General features: G+C 47.1%; 1 protein-coding gene, 1 long non-coding RNA gene and 1 other non-coding gene across 6 annotated transcripts in view; 2 read left to right on the forward strand and 1 right to left on the reverse strand.

Moving 5' to 3' along the window:
• LOC144116300 (uncharacterized) overlaps positions 1 to 18,474 on the reverse strand; it is a 35,733-nt gene extending 17,259 nt beyond the window's left edge. The window contains exons 1-2 of one of the 4 annotated variants that reach the window (XR_013311827.1): positions 18,287 to 18,474; positions 17,048 to 17,106 (exon numbers count right to left, since the gene is read on the reverse strand). This is a non-coding gene — a long non-coding RNA (uncharacterized LOC144116300). Of the gene's footprint in view, positions 1 to 17,047; positions 17,267 to 17,650; positions 17,876 to 18,286 lie in introns of those variants that run through there. The other 3 variants (XR_013311824.1, XR_013311826.1, XR_013311825.1) reach the window with 3 other exon arrangements.
• On the forward strand, positions 5,435 to 16,518 carry LOC144116298 (BEN domain-containing protein 5-like). Its single transcript, XM_077651038.1, has 3 exons — positions 5,435 to 5,907; positions 11,681 to 11,903; positions 16,376 to 16,518. The coding sequence occupies exons 1-3, from the start codon at positions 5,899 to 5,901 to the stop codon at positions 16,474 to 16,476; spliced, it is 333 nt and encodes a 110-aa protein (XP_077507164.1). The 5' UTR covers positions 5,435 to 5,898; the 3' UTR covers positions 16,477 to 16,518.
• A 1,665-nt stretch (positions 18,475 to 20,139) lies between the features above and the next one.
• Positions 20,140 to 20,292, forward strand: LOC144116526 (5.8S ribosomal RNA). Its single transcript, XR_013311862.1, has one exon. It is a non-coding gene; the product is annotated as a 5.8S ribosomal RNA (ribosomal RNA).
• The last annotated feature ends 332 nt before the right edge of the window (positions 20,293 to 20,624 follow it).

The raw sequence follows: 20,624 nt of genomic DNA on the forward strand, positions 1-20,624 counted from the left end.
TGACAAATAATGTTCAGAAAGGGTTCAATATTTCTTAGTAGAAAACCAAAAATGAATTTTTTTCCTGTTTCAGCCTACCCTGTGCCCTTAAATACACATGCAGCCATGGAATAAATATCATTGGGTAGTGGACGAATATGAGAACTATGAATTAAGACATATTCATTCACACCAGAATGAAATATACTTCACCAGTTTGTCACTCTAGACTTATCAACTCATAAAAGCAATGCAACACTATTTATAACGTCATGTTACGTCTGTCTGTAGGCATCTGATCATACCTCTACTGTCATTTTGTCGCAAAATAGCCCAACTCTGTTTTTTCTCTTAGCTGTATCACAGTTTTGCTTGGTTTGCTAAACTGTGAGTACATTGCAGTGGCTCTCAATAAATTCCGAATTGCAGGTAGCGCAGCCGACCAAAAAGGTGCGCAAAGAGGTTCAGAAGAAGCACGATACAGAGCTCCTGGAGGACATTGAGGAGCAGTTGGTTGATACTGTAGGCCTTCAAGGAACGTGCGACACACTGCGCAGTGAGCTCCAGGCAGTGAAAAAGCAGCTGAATGATCTGCAACGGGAAATTGCGCAGAAGGGGGAACGGGGCACTGATACTGTGCCTTGCAATACGTGTGCATGCAGTGCTGGCGATTACGAGACGCTGAAAGCTGAAGTGAAAGAGCTGCGTGCATTGAATATTGACTTGCAGAAGAGCCTGATGCAAAAAATATTTGCGTCTGGTGAGTGCATTATCTGGTTCCATGTTTTATTGATTGACAGTGTTAGCCATTTTGCAAAGCACACAAAACATGCAGTTCCTCAAAACACACATTTATGCTTTACTCAAGTACAAATACAGGTGAAGCACAGTTGAATCTGGACTTCTTTTGTGTTGGTCAGTTGCCTGTAATTATTGGTGCTTACACTGTTGTTAATGAAGCAGAACTGCAGGGCGGTTTACTGATGGATGAATTAATGCAATAGTGAGCAAGAAAGCCTGGAGGCAAACACATGATGGCAGGGCAAACTAATTTTTAGAGTAATAGTGCTCCAATTCCTGCATTTTAAAGATATAGAAGTGTTGACCAAAGTATAAAGCATTGACCAAGTGATCATTGGGTCTGGAATTGAGCTGTGATGTCAGAGGTGGTTTTCACAGAGCAGGTTGAGGAACACTGCTCATAAGAAGAGTGTGTCTCCAAACCATTCTTTCAGTATGTTTAATGCTGGACAGCCTACTGAGGACTTTAGCACTGCAGAGTATGCTCTGGGCCTGTCGCGCATTAAGACGATCTCTTAAGTGCAAGTTTGAGATGATCCTATTTCGTGGGTGGACTAGCTGTAACTATCACTGCAGTATCTGCACAAATCAGGAACTGATGGGTAATCATGTGAAACCACCATGGTATCACAGCATCGAATTGTTAGTTTCGTTAAAGAATGTTTTCTCTCAGCTTCGTGCAGGACAGGAACTTGGATGGGTAATGAAAAAAGCTGGGAATGAGGGCTGTGCAGTGAATTTTTGTGCAGAAATTGATGGGGGTAATGTTAGCAGCCTTAGAGTGCTAACAATGTAATACCAATACTACAGGGTGTTCCAAATTATTTTTTACTTTTATATTTTAGCTTCGTGAAAGATATAGCAGTGAAGTTTGTGCAGGTGGAGTATATACCCAGGCAGATGTTATTTATGTGATTGATTACACTAAAAGACTTAAGGGCACTTTGATTGAGCACAAGTTAACATGAAAAAGGCCGGAAAAGCAAAACACATGCTGCCTTCACCTAGCTATTTCTCAAGTTAAACGCATGCGCCAACACTTACTTTTTGGCATAAATCTCAGAGGCTACGCTATACTGCCATTCCATTCTAAGCATAGGTCACCCAGCCTTTTCAGTTAACACATTACAAGCAGTGAGACAATTCTTGAATTCAATTTTCTTGCTGGTTGATGATTCTTTGCTGCTGGGTAACTGTCAACACAGCCACAAAGATCCAGACATATTTTAATGGGAGCAATAAAAGGAAAGCATTGTCTTCAACTTTTTTTGTGAGCAGTTTGTTTATTGCAATGTCGCCTGTTATGTCATACATTACAGAAAGCAGAGTTATTTATGCATCATCCATGGATGTGCATGTGAATGCACCAACGCAACTGCCTGCTCAAAAAGAAAAAGGCAAGTGTGCTCTTTTGGAATGCATGCATGGTCTTGTTTACTTCAGTAGGTTAATATAGGGACACACTATGGTTTAGGTTTTGGTCTGTAGAGCTTAATGCTCCAAAGGGACCCAGGCGAATCAGGCTCTTTTGGTGCTGTAAATTCTTCTGTGTACCCCTGTACACTTGATGTGAATAACGCGCTACGCACTGACAGAAACCTGTACAAGTCGTGCACATGTAAGGGAATGCACCGAGGAAGCATCTTGCCGTCTCGTGTCCAAATCTAATTTATGATGCATGAAAGTGAATCCCTAATGTGTCATTTTGGCAGCACTACCCGCAGCAGTACCATCTGCTAGGCCCATAGTCAGCCATGGTGGCCTGTATAATTTGGGTGAGCGAAGTGTGGTTATGCTTGCTTTGTTTGCAGTTATCAGTAGTGCTTTAGCAAGTGTTCTGGCTTAGCATGGTTCCCTTCAAATGAGCTTGATGAAGTATGTAGGGTTTACATTACAGTAAAGGCTATTTTCATTGTGCATTTTTTCGTTCAGATGGTTTGTGCAAGAGTATTGGAAAGCTTTGTGCCTTGCAGGGGGCCCAGGAAGTTCAAGAATTGCAGCAAATTGCAGTGGTCCGAGCCATTCAGGTGAGCACAGGCTCCTGTAATACATGCTGACTGTTCGTATTGGCATCTATGTTTCACTCATTGACTTCATGCCTTTTGGCCTGGGCTCTCGCGATGGCTCAGTGGTTATGGTGCTTGGCTGTTGAACCAGAAGACATGCGTTCAATCACGGCAGAGGCAGTCGAATTTTGATGGAGGTGAAATTCTAGAGGCCCGTGGTCTGTGGGTTGTTGGTGCACGTTAAAGATCCCCAGGTGGTCGAAATTTCAGGAGCCCTTCACTACAGTGTTTCTCATAGACTGAGTCGGTTTGGGGTGCTTGGCTGTTGAACCAGAAGACATGCGTTCAATCACGGCAGAGGCAGTCGAATTTTGATGGAGGTGAAATTCTAGAGGCCCGTGGTCTGTGGGTTGTTGGTGCACGTTAAAGATCCCCAGGTGGTCGAAATTTCAGGAGCCCTTCACTACAGTGTTTCTCATAGACTGAGTCGGTTTGGGACGTTACGCCTTCGTAAACTATAAACTATTAAACCTTTTGGCCTAGAAAAAGATTATCAAAGTAGCATAAGGTAGGTACGGTAATGTACCTTGTAGACACAGTTTGGTTTTTGTGGCTGTCATCTGAATGCGTGAAGTCTGAAGGTTCATTCTAAATGTGTAAATGTTGCAGCACTGCCTCCAACACCTACCACCTTCACACTGACCGCACCCACTCACAGTAGCCCACATTTTTCAGGTAAGCAATTTCTAGTCATACATGTGCTATTAGTTTTGCTTATATGATGAGTACTGCAAAGGGATATCGAGGACAAATAAATTACAGCATTCTAAAAATAAGAATTCTACTTGCACTCAAATCACAGTGCCTAAATTGCTGGAAAAGGGAAAAAATAGCTGAGGTTTAATGTGGGTAAACCCAGTGACGTGCAAAAGCGTTAGTAGTTTGGCATAGCTTATCTTGGTTGACTGTAGCTGCAAATAGCGTTGCTGTCTCCTCGCTATTACCTGCCAGAGGCACGCTCATGAGGTGGATCGTGATATATGTTTCCCAAGTTGCCAGGAGCGCCATAAACCGTTATAACCCCACGTAGCGCGTTATAACTTTCTGGCCTACAAAAAGATGAGTAAAGCAGCATATGGTAGGTACGGTAATGTACCTTCTAAGCGCAGTTTGCTTTTTATGGCTGTCACCTGAGTGTGTGAAGTTGGAAAGTTTATTCTAAATGTGTAAATGTTGCAGCACTGCGCCCACCGCCTGCCACCGTCACCCTGACCACAGCCACTCAGAGTAGCCCACATTATTCATGTAAGCAATTTCTAGTCATACATGTGCTGCTCGTTTTGCTTTTATGATCAATGCTGCAAAGGAATAATGGAGACAAATAAATTACAGCATTCAAAAAAGAATGCTACTTCCACTCAAAATGCAGTGCTTGAGTGCTGGAAAAGGAGAAAAGATTGCTGAGGCTTAATCTGGGTAAACCTGGTATGACATGCGAAAGCATTAGTAGCTTGGTGTAGCTTATCTTGGTAGACGGTAGATTCACTGGCGTTGCTGTCTCCTTGCCATCACCTGCCAGAGGCATGCTTGTGAGGTGGATCGTGTTATATGTTGCCCAAGTTGCCAGGAGCAACATAGATATAAAGCCCCACTTCAACATGCCGTACGCACATGCCTGTGTGGCCTAGGGGCAGCATGTCTAACTTGGGATCCAAGGGTCACGGGAGGCCGTATTCTTATCTCACCCTTCCATCTTAGTGGCAAAGCCCAAGTTGGCAATGCCTGTCAATTCGACGACACAGGGAATGATGAGCCAGTTAGACTTCGTGAACTAGTGCTTTTGCATTAAAGAAAAAAAACATCAGTCGTCTCTAGTACTGGTGACTTTCAAAAACATCATGGCAGTGTGTTACCATTTTTTGGTTTCATCTGGATCCCCGAGACTATGCTGCATTATCATTCACTTGCAAGCACTGATCATTGAGTGCCTGTTTCCTTTCATGTCACTTGTTTGAATTGAATAGTAGGAAAATTCTGGACTCTAGTTTTATCAGCAGTAAATCCTTCTTTTTCATCCAGTGAAACACGGCTGCAAAAAAAGCCAGAAAGTGCCAAAGAATTAATTTTTACTTTGAGAAGAGTTGGATGAAGTTGTATGCGATGTCCTTCAGTAACGTATGTTGCCGGGCTAGTTGGTTTTGCATTCTTGAAAAACACATGGCGCTACAAGCTATGCACAAAAAGACGAGACGGAGGACAGGCACCGTCCTGTATGTAATGTCCTTTTAATGAGCCATTTTTAGCTCATCATTGTTATATTACAGCATAGTGAGGCTAAAGTTGTACAGTTCTCATTCTAAAGAAGACAATTTGATTCATGGGAGTCTTGGTTGAAATGTTTTACGATATTATTATTGGGAATTGCATTATGGGGCCCCCAGGAAAGTAAATGTAAGGCGGAGATCTGGGCAAGCTGGTACATGCTTAGAAGCGGTTTACAAGAGCAACACACAAGACAAGAAAGAACTGACACCACGAGGGCTGACTATTAACTTAGGTTTATTCTGCTTTACAGGAAGTATATAAGGAAGGAAGTGGTACGGGATGAAAGGCAAGATAAAATGAGACCCGGAAAGTAAATGAAACAGTGAACGCCCACTTCCACGCCGTTACGGAGACAAATAATTTCCTTTTCAAGCAATCTAACAGATGGTTTGCTGACGCAACTCTGACCCCTAACCCTGATAGCCATCGCCTCAAACACCTCCCTTCCTGAGATTTGTACTTTTTGAAGGAAGCTTCTTCACAAGGGCTGTGGTGAGTTGTGGTGGCTCGAGACATGTAGGCCAGTGCAGAAGCTTGTCATATGTGCTCCAGTGTACTGGCAAGACTGCTCAGCTCCAGATTCATACCGTTTGGTTCAGCTGAGCAGCCTAAGTTACATTTTGTAGGTGTAAAAGATGTGCAGAGATAGTGCAAAGCAAGCGTTTTTTTTAGGGGTTGTGCTTAAATATTCATTATTGTTTGCGAATGTGTATTGAGAGTATCAATTTCACAGTGCTGCCTCCAGCACTGCCATTTACCGATACAGTGGTCAGCGACAGTGGCCAAGATGAGTTTGGTGAGCAAACCCTCTTGTGATGCATGCTGTTTTAGTGTTATCATGAGGCTAATTAAGGTCTAATTACTAATCTGCTGCCTTGGACAAGCAGGCATTGTAGGCAGAGAACTCTGGACCAAGTAGCTTGCTTTGTAAATACTGCTACACGCATTTGCTGCACGTTAGCCAAGTCCCCTTTGTTGACCACTTCCTCTATTGCAGTTTGGCCAGCAGGCTCAGTAGTGGCGAGCTCATTCAAAGCATCTCTGGAAAGGTTGATAGAAGTACTGGAAACATGGGAACTAGGTCTGAGTGGTGCCTGTAGCTTCATCACAGTGGCACTTAGCAGCACCAGGGTTTCTGTAGTGTTCCCTTCAAACTCTGGCATTTAAATATTCTATTGTGGCCTTGGCTGAGATATGATTATGTGTTCCATTGGCAATATATATACTTATTTTAGAGTGCCTGGTAGCTCTTCTTTGTGTTTGAAAATACGCAACATGTGTGGTGCCAAATTTCGAAAGTTTTTACTTATAAAAGGGCAGCTTCAATTTTTCTAACTTTCAGAAATGTTGCTTCAGTACATTAATCACATTGTTAGAAAACATGTTGCAGTAGTTTTGTGTTTCTAGACTCTTTCTAGAATATGACCCTGTTAGCGTGATTGCTGCTACAGCAAGAGCAGCAGGTTAGAAGTGTCGGGTCCGACCAAGTGTCAGTGAATAGAAAAGAACAGCAAATTATTTTTTCAGTGACCTTTTCTTTAATAATATCTGTGGTATAAAGATCAATATTCTTTATTATATTCATCTAGGCTTTGCGCTCACTTGTATCTGCCATGGTTGCTCTTCTCCATGTTCACCTCCTTTAATGATGCGCCACATGCACCAGCCCATATAGACAAAGATGGTAAGCTGAGATCCTCAGTTTTTATGAGGCAGGTGGGATAATGTCTGCAAAATGAGAGGTGGAGCCTTGAACTTCGCCCTTGTGCAAATAGTGTCTGTTGGGGAAGGCACTGAGTGGCTTATAAACTTCACTCTTTCACTATTTGTCGCAGCGTGAAGACCCATGCAGCAAAAGCATTGGCTCTGTGAATTTGAGCCTTGCTTTCATGCGACTCTCCCGGCCGCAATCAGCGGCCCACGAGCGTAGCCGGTTGCAGTTCCTCAGCGTGTCTTGCATTTGCTTGTTTGATGGCTCAGAAAGTCAAAAGCGTGTGTGCTGCACAGATGATTTCAGGAGACATAAAAAAGAATTTTATGCAAGAGGAAGTTTCCTAGCATTCCAGATCTAGACATTGTTTTGCTGAAAAAAAAACCTCTGCATGAAGGTTGTATTCCCGTCCAAGAAGCTGACTTTGTGTGGAAAAACTAATATTGATTGTACTAATAGGAAATGAGCAAGTGAGCACAAAGCCTGGATGAAGATGATTAAAATATTTTAGCCACATATATTATTAAAAACCTGTAGTTGCAGGGAGAATAATTCGCAGTTCTTTTCTGTTCAGTGATCACTCGAGTGCTTAAAGTTTGGGCCAACCCTTCTAACCCACTGCTTTAGCTGTAGTAACAATCCCGCTAACAGGCCAGCACAGTGGCTCAGTGGTTATGGCACTCGGCTACTGACCCGAAAGATGCGGGTTCGATCCTGGCTGCCGTGGTCGAATTTCGATGGAGGCAAAATGCTAGAGGCCGTGTACTCTGTGATGTGTAGTCGACGGTTTGACGGCATACCGTCTGGTCGGGAATCATGGTGATGCAGATTGCTGGTCACTGGCCAAAGTCAAAAGATGAAAAGATGTTTGGGTAGCACTACGGCTCCCTTGTTCACTATGAAGCAATCGGCGCACGGATCCGTTCTTTTGTAGCACCCAGTAGCATTTTTAATGATTTAGCATAGATAGGATGTAGAGTTCCGTCGTTCCTATTTAATGTGTTAGACGATGTCTGTATGATAACGAACTCAAGATTCTGCCGTGCTGATGTGTTATTTTTCTGTTGTCAATATCTTTACTTGATCCCAGTAATCTCGTGGCTGGATTCTTGCACATGCTCGGCGATGGCGTTAGATGATGCTTTCTGGTTTCGGACGTCGTTCTGGTGCTCTCTCAGGCGTGTCCTGAAGTCCTTTGTTTCACCGATATATATTGATGAGAAAATCGGCGCAGTCAATCTCATACACAACACCTGGAAATCTTTCACAAGGGAGCTTGTCCTTCACATTCACCAGTTCTGTTTGCACTTTGCCAGCGGGGACATGCGCGATGTTGACGCCATGCTTGCGGAAAATACGTCCAAGCGTTTCGCTAATTCCCGCGACGTATGGGACAGCAGCTCGTTTTTCTTTTGGTTTTTCTGTGCTCTCGCGTTCTTCGGAAGCAGGCTGATTCGCTGGCATTCTTCTTTTGGTGTTCCTGATGAAGGGAATAGGGTAGCCGTTTCTTCGAAGCTCAGACTCTATTCTTTTCATTTCGCTCTTTAGATTGGCATCTCGACTGCAGACCTGTCTGGCACGATTGATCAGGGAGACAACCAGAGACCGTTTGTGAGCAACTGGGTGCACAGAACTTAAATGTAAATATCTTCCAGTGTGCGTAGGTTTGCAGTAAACATTAAATACACGGCCAGTCGGAGTACGGGTTACCGTGGTGTCCTTGAATGGGAGGCAGCCGTCGGTTTCTTCCTCAAAAGTGAACTTGATTGAGGGTTCAATGGAGTTCAGGTGGTCCAGAAAAAGGGCCATGTGCCTGCGCTCTAGGACACAGAAACACTGATCTAAGGTATGTGGACGACTGTTTCTGTGTCCTAGAGCGCAAGCACTTGACCCTTTTTCTGGACCATCTGAACTCCATTGAACCCTCAATCAAGATCACTTTTGAGGAAGAAACCGACGGCTGCCTCCCATTCCTTGACAGCACGGTAACCCGTACTCAGACTGGCCTTGTATTTAATGTTTACTGGAAACCTACGCACACTGGAAGATATTTACATTTCAGTTCTGTGCACCCAGTCGCTCACAAACGGTCTGTGGTTGTCTCCCTGATCAACCGTGCCAGACAGGTCTGCAGTCAAGATGCCAATCTAAAGAGCGAAATGAAAAGAATAGAGTCTGATCTTCGAAGAAACGGCTACCCTCTTTCCTTCATCAGGAACACCGAAAGAAGAATGCCAGCGAATCAGCCTGCCTCCAAAGAATGCGAGAGCACAGAAAAACCAAAAGAAAAACGAGCTGCTGTCCCATACGTAGCGGGAATTAGTGAAGCGCTTGCACGTATTTTCCGCAAGCATGGCGTCAACATCGCGCACATCCCCGCTGGCAAAGTGCGAACAGAACTGGTGAATGTGAAGGACAAGCTCCCTTGTGAAAGATTTCCAGGTGTTGTGTATGAGATTGACTGCGCCGATTGCTCATCAATATATATCGGTGAAACAAAGGACTTCAGGAGACGCCTGAGAGAGCACCAGAACGACGTCCGAAACCAGAAAGCATCTAACGCCATCGCCGAGCATGTGCAAGAATCCAGCCACGAGATTACTGGTATCAAGTAAAGATATTGACAACAGAAAATAACACATCGGCACGGCAGAATCTTGAGTTCGTTATCATACAGACATCGTCTAACACATTAAATAGGAACGACGGAACTCTACATCCTATCTATGCTAAATCATTAAAAATGCTACTGGGTGCTACAAAAAAACGGATCCGTGCGCCGATTGCTTCATAGTGAACAAGGGAGCCGTAGTGCTCCTGAAACGTCTTTTCATCTTTTGACTTTGGCCAGTGACCAGCAATTTGCATTACTGTGTGATGTCAATGCACGTTAAAGAACACCAGGTGGTCAAAATGTCTGGTGCCCTTCGCTACGGCATCCCGCATAGCCTGAGTTCCTTTGGGACATTAAACCTCCATAAACCAAACATAATCATATCTCAAAGTTACTCGTTTCCAGGTTTCATACCTATTTGGGAAAATAAGCCCCTTCATAATTTTAACATATTTCAAAATCTGCATGTTTAAATTTTTTTTGTGCTGTAGCCATCATCCTTGAAGACAAAATTACAGCTATAGCCTGATTGGGCTGCACGTGGAGTGTCGATAACGAAATGCAAGTGCTGTGCTGAAAACCAACTCTCCACTGAAACTGAATTAAATATTCTTAACAAGTAATCTCGGATATGTTCTTCAAGGTGCACTTCCATTACTGTATATTTTTTTTATTGAAATTAAAAATGTTGACCAAACATGCGTGTTCGATCTCGAGTGCACTCATATTTCACATTACAGAGTACAATAATCATCGGCCTGTTTTTTGGTTAATAAGTTGATATCCCTAAATGCCAAGCTGTAGGAGTCAATTTCACTGCTGAGGTGTTCTAGAATTGTGTTGTTTTTCTTCTGCAAAAAAATCCTCAAGTGATGAGTACATCAATACTGAGGATGGCAGGTGCCACTTAGAGGTGGCGGTGGCTGGCGGTCAAGATGACAGCATTATAGGCTCCACCCGGGACGATGGGAAGGTATTTGCCTGAAATAATTTAGTTGTGTAGGTTGCATGATCTATAAGTGTCGTGGATGGAGGTTGATGCCACTGCAATAATTTTTAGGTTGTCAGTGGCTGCTTTCACATTTTTTCCAAGTGTCTGGTCTCTGGCTATAATTAATGCTTACAAACCTTTTGATGTAATTCTGAATGCAGAGACCCGATTCCTTGTAAAGCGAAAGCTTTATAGTTTATTTAAAGACCCGATAGCAGATGGTACAATGAGAGTTGATGTCACACTATAGAGAATTGCGCATGAAAAGAAGAAAAGCAAGAATTATAGAAAAGTGAAGGCCTGGCAAAATGGAGACGCTCATAGATTGGAGCTTGCACTGGTTGCTGTGGCAACGGAGGTGCCCATCACGTGACATTGTACATAGCAACGGGTCGTCAAATGTGACAGCGGCACCATTTGAGGCAAATCGCTCTTGTGTAGTAGCCGGTTGTCATACGAGGGCCGAAGATTCGACATGTCAGTGGAAATGGTTATTGTACATTAGGACGGGGAAGTGGAAAGCATGCCGATATTAGAGTAGGAACTGACAGGCCAACTGAATATTATGTAGACGTCGTCAAGTTGTTTATGGAGCTCTATGGTAGCGACCGTCTGAATTTAATGATTCACTGACTGAAGCTTTGGTATAGCATGATGGAGAAAAAATTGTCAACCAGACAAGGCCGCGAAGCACAAATAAGACTTGGCTCGCTCTGCCAGGGATTATGGGCACCGCTGCAAAGAGAAAGAGCATGGTGCAATGCTTGAAGGCTCGACACCACAGCAGGGGTGGATATTATACATAAGGGCAGGGAAGTGGAAAGCGTGCTAATAGCAGAGTGGTGATAGCGGCAGTTCCAAGGACTGGCAGAGCTCGAGGCTTCAACCAAGTGCCACTGCTGCCGGCTGAGCCTGTTGCCAGTGCTGGCTGCTGTCAATTTCTGGCTATGTTGTAACTGAAAATACGAAAAATGATGTAGCAACCGGTGCCAAGCGGCACTGTGAGAATAAACATTGCATGATGCCACATGCTGTGAATCTATCTCTGCTGAGCTTGTAAGCTTAGCCATACTCATTTTTTTAATGTTTATGGCCTAACAGTTTGAGGATCCAGCTCATAATTGCTGCTTGCTGCAAAACACTCTTTTATGTTAATTTTTCTTCATTGCTCGAAGTGACAAAATTTTATTTAAAACCGTTTTTTGATCACTGCTGTCAGTGCAGACCTGTAAAATGCTGGGAATTTGCTGCAGGTGTATGCAGGCTCTGGTATGTGGGTGGACCGTGGTGCCTGGAACCTACTGCTAGGGTCACCCACAGACTCTATGTTCTGCCGCGCTGCGGCTATGGTTTACTGGACACCTGAAGAACTCAGGAACCGCAGTGTGACAGGGGCGCTCTCCAATAAGTACAAGTCTCTTGGGAGGACTGAGGCCAAGCCAGCCCTTTCGCCAGCGAAGGTCTCGTCACTCAAAGGTGTGTTTTTTTCATTTGCTGTGAATAATGTCTGGACAATAAAAAAAGTGTATTCGATTGAAGCAAAGCTTTAGACCTGCACTGCGGCAGCGCTGATGCAAGTAACTTTCCATGCCATAGGGTTAGTTGGCATACATTGAATAAATGGTACTGTGCACTGCCACACAAACCTTTTAACGAGATAGTCTTAATGGTCCTGTTCCACGGACAATCCAACTCTGTCATTGTCAGGGTTGTGACTGAAAAAACGGAGCATAAATCTGGCAGGTGACGTGGCTGGGCACTGATTGATCGATGACCACATGGCATGACCAAGTTGGCAGGAACTGCCAACTCGATCACTTGGATCCGAAGCCAGATGCGCTACCGCTAGGTCATGCAGGCACGTTCCCATGGCTTTGTGAAATGGGTCTTTATATCTGTGTCGGGCGGTCGTGCGAATAATGTGGTAGCTTACTACTGTATTTTAATGAGTTTGTGTGAGATAATAGAGGCACAAATTGATTGATTAGTAATTAAATTAGTTGCCAAGTGCACGTGCGCAAACGAGGATCTGCAAGGGGAGCCACAGACGGGAGGGAGTAATTCTATCATGTCATGCCCTTAAAGGTGGAGATTGTCCCAAAATGTTGCTCTTATTCACTCAAGTAAGCAAATCATGTGGCTAGGATTACCTGTACATAGAAAAGATTAGTGGATTTCCTGCATAAATGGGATGTGTGTGCACAAGACAGATGCTCGGTAATTTGGGGATTGCTGTGATTTGCATTTTCAAAGTTGTGTCATCCAGTATATTCAGAAGTGAAGCTCTTGGGAGGCAGACTTTTATGGGAACTCGATAAAAAACACGTTGCATCTCTTGCATAAATTATGAAATTCAGCAGGAGCTAACATAAACATTGTTTGCTGTCTGCATTTCCTGCACTATGTAGCTTATTGATAACATCGTTTTCGTGCAAAATGTGTGAGAACAGCCTTGTGAATATATGGGGCCAATATGTTCGCTGCCAGTGCCCCAAGCACGGGGTTTTCGTTTTAAGCTGTTGTGTGCCATATACAGTGGAACCCCTTTCATACGTTTTTCACCGGACCGCGAAAAAAAAACGTAACAGCCGGGAAAACGCAACAGTGAGGAAAGGTCCGAAAATTAATGAAAACAGTGCAGCTTTGTCTTGAAACAATTTATTTCGACATCAAGTGAGCTTAGGTCTTAAAGAAATCGAGAATGGTCGATTGCTGTTTTTTCCACTCGCTGGAAAACAACACGCGTTTCTCGATGGCCTGGAAAGCCGCATTGCTCTCAGCGTCGCTTTGAGGTGTGACGTACCTGCGGAGGAGGTCCAGAGCCGCGACGGCTTCTCCAAAGCTCGGGTCCGCCAACTCCCCGGAACCATGCGGCTCGTGCTCCTCGTCATCATCACAGTCTGAGGCTTCACTCGCGACCGAGTCTGCAACGATCTCGGCGATACTCTGACACTCAGACGTCACGACAGCAGCATCCACGGCGACGCAGTCGTCATCCGTGACTCCCGTGGCTCCCAGCGCATTCAAAGCTTCACTCAGCTCTTGATCATGAGAGGCTGCTTCCGTCTCTTCAGCTTCCGTGGCAGTTTTCTCTCCGCCGTCCATGCAAAAGCCGCACCGTGCGAAGCAGTGCTGTGCAGTTGACGCGCTCACTGCAGTCCACGCTGAAGCGACGTAGTGCATAGCGTCCAGTATTGAAACGATCGTAGGCTGCTGTCCGCGATCAACACGCGCCAGACAGCGCTTTACGATGGACTTCCTGTACGAGTGCTTTAAGTTCTTTATGACGCCGGCATCCAACGGCTGCAAGTGGCTTGTGTTTGCAGGAAAAAAAACAAGCTTAACGTTCCGAAGAAACGACGGGTCTCTCGGGTGGGCAGCACAATTGTCCAGAAAAAGGACAACACTCCTGCACTGGGAGCCCATCTTGTTGTCGAAGTAACAAAGAAATTCTTCGAACAAAGAACCCGTCATCCATGCAAGACTGTTGATTCTATAGTGGCATGGCAGCAGGCGAATGTTCTGTAAGCACCGTGGGTTTCGGTATTTTCCGATTACCCATGGCTTCAGCTTGTCCGAGCCATCCATGTTGCAGCAAAGGAGCGCCGTCAATCGTTCTTTGCTGCATTTGCCTCCGTGGCATGCTTCGCCCTTCAGGCTTAACGACTTGGATGGCTGCACCCGAAAGAAAAGACCCGTTTTGATTCGGCATTGTAAATGTCACGAGGCTCATACCCTTCAATTATGGCAGATAGTGTGGCCTTTCAATCGTCGACTGTTTCCAAGTTTACACTTGCTGATTCCCTGGATACCGTCTTATAAGCGATGCCGTGCCTCTTCCGGAAATGGTTGATCCAGCCATTTGACGCCGCAAAGTCACTGATGCCCAGTCGGTCGGCTATTTCCATCGCCTTCTCGCGCAAAATGCTGCTGTCGAAGTTAACACTGGCAGCGCGAGCTTGTTTAAACCAAGTAAGAAATGACTCTTCGAGGTTTCCATACTTGGCGCCACGAGCCTGCTTAGCTTTCGGGCCGAAGAGCGCGGCATTCCCTTGTATCTCGGCACGCTTCGAGACGATGCTGTTAAGCGTCGATGGTGGCAGACCAAGATCCTTGGCGATGTCGACTCTTTTCCGCGCTGGCTGCCTGTCGACTGCGTTGAGAACATCCAGCTTTTCCTCGAGGGAAAGCGCCTTGCGCTTGCGCGACGCCATCAAAGGACGACAAATCGCTCACGGTGTTAGCGAGGCCCGACGAGGCGTAGGCAGCGTAGGTGTCGACGGGAGGACACGGACAACTCGGATGGGTTGAACCGCACAAACAAGAAAGACTGGATTGCTGTGGGCCCGCGGGCATCGGGGGGTTTTACTCGCTTCGGCTGACGAGGCAGTGGCCATCTAGTGGCAATCTCTCCAACTCGCGTGCGGCTTTTTATGGCCTCCGAGATTACCCACGCGCGTGCAAGTGGGTAATCTCGGAGGCCATGGTCTTGTAGCCAATTCCGTAGCCAAGCCTGGCCAAGACTCGTCAAAATGGCGGTTGGTGCGCGTTGCCCGGCCGGGTTCGGGGTGCCAGGTTGCGACGTATCATGCGGGAACGTTTTCACAGCTACAACGTAACAGCGGGGTGCCCAATACATTGGATCCTATGGGAGCTATGCCGGGACCGGACGAAAACGACGTAACAGCCGGGAAAACGCAGCAGTGAGGAACGTAACAGCGGGGTTCTACTGTATATGAAATGGCTACACTTGTAGCCTTTTGCGGTGGCCTTGCGGTTATGCAGCTCGGCTGCTAACTCGCAAGACACGGGTTCGATCCCGGCCGCTGTGGTCGAATTTCGATGCAGGCAAAATTCTAGAGACCTGTGTACTGTGCGCAGTCAGTGCACGTTAAGGAACCCCTGGTTGGTTTAAATTTCCGGAGCCCTTCACTACGGCGTCCCTCATAGCCTGAGTCGCTTTGGGATGTTAAACCCCATAAACCAAACCGAAACACCAGTGATGTGGCTGCGCCAACTGTCACAGGCAATTGTAAGTCTGTTAGCTCCTAGCAGAGTGTGAATGTGCTCAGCAAAACTGTGCATACACAAAACAGTTCCTTTGGATGATTTCTTTTTGGTATGTTCAGTTTACCAGCTGCCAAGTTGGGAGTGGAGTCCTTGCATTAGTGCGGCTCTTGTATGGGTTTAAACGATATTCACGGTCATTGACTTTCCGGCTACATGCAGCTTCCAAAAGAACGCATTCAGTAGCATCTTTGGCTATGTGGTCTAGACCGTGATGAAAAAGATTGCAAAAACACAGGGTTCGGATTGTGTGCAAGTTGGGGTGGTTACTGGTCGACGTTTCATTTGAAGGTAATGCTGAGCACCTGCCACAGTGGGTCAGTGGTTAGGGCGCTCGGCTACTGAGTAGGAGTTCCCAGGTTCGGACCCGGCCGCCAAAGCTGTGTTTGATGGAGCCGAAAAGCAAAGGCACCCGTGTCCTGTGGGATGTCAGTGCATGTTAAAGATTCGCAGGTGGTAAAAATTATTCTGGAGTTCTCTGCTACGGCACCTCTTTCACTGCCACCTTCTTCCCTTTCCTTGCTGTGTAGTTCAGGTGTCCACTGAGATGTGAGACAATTACTGCACCGTGTCCTTTCCTCAGAAACCAGTTTCAAAAAAACAATTCTGCTGAGCATTCCTCTTCATGCTTTTCTAGATTCTTGACCTGGTAATAGATTGACTGACTTAATGTACTACTCTAGTATCATCACTTTATTATGTTTGGAAAGAAGAGCAGTCTACTAAAAATTGAACACCAGTGCCCATTTTTGATAACATTTATGCATCTAGTGCTGAAAAAAATTGTTTTTTTCAAGTTCACATGGCAAATAGTTTATCGCACTTCCATCTGTTCACAAAACTGTGTCTATATGTGCCATGTATTTGGTTCTTTTATGCAGCTCTTTTCCATGTGTTCATGGGCGACGTGGGAGCAGAAGGAGAGGAGGTTGAAGCAAGTGCGGAAGCACCTGTCGCAGAAGCTGGGAGACATGCAGCGTAAGGGCACTCACGCTGTACAGGTCCCAGCTGCTGCGACTCCTAATTGACAATTGTCTGTGAATAAAAATGCTTATTTGCATAAAGTTGATATGTACTGTGAAGGATTTCAATCTTTGAACAGATAGAAAACCAGGGGTAATGGGGTAGTCTGCTTTTTAGTATAGTACGCTGCTGAGGTGCTCACAATGAATCTGAAAGTAGGCCTAGTGTCTGCCGAGAACCGATAAGACCAACACCAACAGGCCGTCACCATCAGGCCATTACCATCAGGCCGTCGCCATCAGGACATCACCGTCACCGTCAGACAGTCACCGTCAGACCGTCACCATCAGACCGTCACCATCAGACCGTCACCAACAGGCCCAAATTACGGGTTCCTTCAGACCATTAAGCTGTTGGAATTTCTGACAGGGAATTAAGCCTTTCATCTAGGGCTAGCCTCATTCCTAAGTTTTGAATATGTCCTGCTAAGTAGAGTGAAGTTACACAAAATCAGGTTACATCGTAGAATAATAAAATACACTGTACAAGCCATGTTTTCAGCCAAAGTTCTATAAATGACAAATACACACCAATCACAGCAAAGGTGCGGTGTTGTTGGCAGTCCTTCCAGCCCCCCTTCAGCTGCATGCTGGGAATTCACAAGCCACATGTTATTAGACTCCAGAGAAAACATCTGTGATCAGATACATGCATCTCAATAATAAATCATAACCATACTTCCAACGATCCTGCTGTCATCAAGGCACTTTCTACACCTCGGGTACAGTATCATTTCAGCAGAAATGGATGAAAATGTGGTACAAAATTACAAGACTACAAATTTACTTGATTCAATAATCCCAGCTAATGGATACGCCAGTCGAAAGAAATTTTTGGCCCCTGTTTGAGGCTTATAGGCAATAAGCTATAAAAATGAACAGAATTTATTTGGAAATAACTATTGCTGAAATAATTAGGCCCATATCTTAATGCTATACAAGAATGAAACTGCACACTATCAGTACACAAACTAAACACTGAGCTGCCCCCATCGCCACCGGACACCGACGTATGGGCTCGGTGTGCCAGGAAGCGAGGAACAACAAAAAAGAGAGCGTAAGAAATAAAACAAAAAAAAGCTGATCAGTGCACGAAAAGTAGTCTGCTTTTTATTGACGAATACTTTTACGAACCTACGACAGTAGTGCCGACCCCATGTATTCAAGGGAGCTGCAGATGGCCAGCATGGTAGTCATAGCACATGTCTTGGCCTGAATTACAACTGAAAATGTAAAAAATGGTTTTTACGACTATTTTTATTGCCCATTAAGCTCATTCATAAGGTGTTCTGCATTTAAACAGAGGCGCATGGCGCGCTAGAGCTCGACCAACTCGATTTCGATCCTTGGCCCGCGTAGCAGTAATCGCACCCGAAAGTCAGGCTCGATCGCGATTGTATGTGCCCGCATGATAGAGATAGTATAAACGACTTTCTTCGACTTTCTTCAATTAACGTGCGCCAATGCTCTTCGTACGCTTCAGTGTTCCTCACAGGAAGTTTTTTTTTTACACGTGGGCGCACGCAGCCCCTGAAAATCGCTGCACGTGGTTGAACCATGAGGCCGCGATTCACGCACGAAGGACCACGCGCGAAAAATCGCGGTTGTGTGGTTTCCGCTTTACGTAGAAGCACGTCTCTGAACGGCAATCTCGGGCCCACGGCCATCGGTGCGTGTATACATTACGCGTGAGAACAAGCGTGCTCCTCGTAGCTATGTGCCTCACAGAACGCGTACTGCACGAACGAAGCATATAAGCAGAACACTTACCTTTGCCCGCTGCAGCTGATTTTCGGCTGCAGCCCATACGTTCCTTGATTGCGTCTTCGCGGCCTTCCAACGCGCCACACACAAAAAGGCAAAATGGCGCAAAAACAGAACGCACACCCGGACAGAAGCAGCGCGCACAAAGAAAAGCGAGAGGGAACCAGCAGCGCAGACAACAACCGGACTCCTTCCTTGACAGCGCCCGCGGGAGCCGGAAGCGCGCGTTGAACGACGTCTCACATGACGTACCCCTACGCGCCAGCCAATAGAGTTTCTCGTTTTTGTGTTGCGCTCTCTGTCTCTTTATCCTCGCTCGCTCGTTCACGGCGGTCTCCGTCTTTCCCGTTTGACGCCGGCGGCTCGTCAAAATAGATAAAAAGGTGGCCGTCAAAATGACGGTTTGTTTTTACAGTGTAGGTGAACCTGCGGAAGGATCATTACCGGATTGTGCTTGTCACACCCGGCGCCGGCCTCAACCGCGGAGTTGCGAGATTCTGATGCCGCATCTCTGCAAAAATTGTTACGCCCAGCGGAGGTCCGTCACCAAGGGAATGTCGGACGGACTGCTTCCGTGGGTTCAAACGGCGTAACGCACCAATCTGGTGGGCTTTCGGTCTTCGACACTCGTTGTCGGAGAGACTCGAACGTAGCCGGTAGGCTGGCCGAGGGAAACGCCGGCCCGCTGCCAAGGGAACGGCGGCGGCTGCTGCGAAGTACGAAAGGAACCGCAGCTCGCTGGCTCTCGTTAGAGTCGCGACGGAGCCGGTAGGCTGGCCGAGGGAAAGGCTTGCCCGCCGCCAAGGGAACGGCGGCGGCTGCTGCGGAGTACGAGAGGAAACGCGGCTCGCCGGCTCCGGAAAAGTAACTCTTCGCAACAACGCGCGCGCGGCGGGACGCGTGCGGCCCAGTACTTATAAGGAACGGCCGCCGCAAGAGGTCTCGCAGTGCGGGCGCGATGTCTGAAGCCGTGCCGGCGGGGCGAATGGAGGCACCGGGAAGAAAGGGACGAGGGGTTATAATCCCGCATTTTGAACGCACCTGCGGCAGCGGGGTTCTCCTGCTGCTTCGTCCTTCCCAGCCTTCGAGTAGTCTGCCGGGGCGATACCGAAACGCCGTCCATGGCACTGTGGCCGGTGGACTCCTGTTGCGGGAGTAGTCTGACGAACGCCCGTCTGGCGGCTGTACGCGCTGCGTAGCCACGGCTAGGCGGTGCCTGTCTCTTAAGCGAAGCAATGATGTGGCGAAATGGTCGGATAGGGCGCAGCACGAGGGCGCACCCGCGGGGGCGGACTCGAGGGGCATTTCTGAGCGAAAGATGACCCCTTCCCCAAAGAGGGCGCAGCGGAGGGCGGCAAAGAACCGTCCACACAGAGCTACCGCTGCTTGGGAGTCCATGGGTGACGTCGCTGCGAACACAACGGCAGAACGAACGTGCTCGGGGAAACGGCGCAAAAGCTCTGTGTTATTGACCAATTGATGACGAAGTTACCGGTGTGCTTCCTGTTGAACCGATGGTCGTCGGACCCGTGCGACCGCTTAAAGAAAACGGGCTGAACAGCAAACCGTGAACAGCAAAAACACGGCACCAGCGAAGACCGGAACTTGAGAGCGCCGTGCACGTCTGCCTTAGGGTTGCCAACTGCCTCGTCGTCTCTAGCGACGCGCAAGCCATTGTCGCACACAAGCTTCGAAGAGACCTTGCTCGCCTCGGCTTTGAGGCACCGCTCAAGCATGCGGAACGGACGGCTGCTGGAACGTGGAATTGTCGGACGAAACTGCAGTCGGGGAGGCCAGGGGAGGAGCCCGGTGCCTAAAACCTTGGTTGTACTGTACGGAATTGAATAAACCAAATGCACGACTCTAAGCGGTGGATCACTCGGTTCTCGGGTCGATGAAGAACGCAGCCAGCTGCGAGACTTGTTGTGAATTGCAGGACACACTGAGCACTGATTCTTCGAACGCACATTGCGCCCTTGGGTCTTCCCTTGGGTTCGTCTGTCTGAGGGTCGGATCATATATCAAGAGAGACGCCGGCGCCCGGGGATAGCGCGGCCGGCGACTCGTTTTGACCGTGTCGGCAAAGAGGACGGCTCTGTACGAAACGCCGAAGATCCCTCGAAAGACTTTGCGAAAGAGGAGAGTGGGTCGAACCCTTCAGCCGCACTCCAAGCGGCCGAGTCGGGTCGCCCTGCGCAGACGACGTAACGCGGGACGGCGGCTGCTAGCCGTAGAGCGTCTGGCCTCCGAAGGCGACCGCCGCAGGAAGGGATTACCTGCAGGGAAAGCGCGGTCCCGACGGGAGACGAGGCCGTGTGGACGGGCGGCAAAGCGTTGCCCGCTG

Source organism: Amblyomma americanum, chromosome 1 (genome assembly GCF_052857255.1).
Source record: "Amblyomma americanum isolate KBUSLIRL-KWMA chromosome 1, ASM5285725v1, whole genome shotgun sequence".
NCBI classification, from domain to species: domain Eukaryota; kingdom Metazoa; phylum Arthropoda; class Arachnida; order Ixodida; family Ixodidae; genus Amblyomma; species Amblyomma americanum.

Bases quoted from the DNA above. Each gene is read 5' to 3' on its own strand.
- LOC144116298 (XM_077651038.1), top strand. The intron at 11,904-16,375 runs GTGTGTTTTTTT...TCTTTTATGCAG, and splicing joins GAAGGTCTCGTCACTCAAAG to CTCTTTTCCATGTGTTCATG.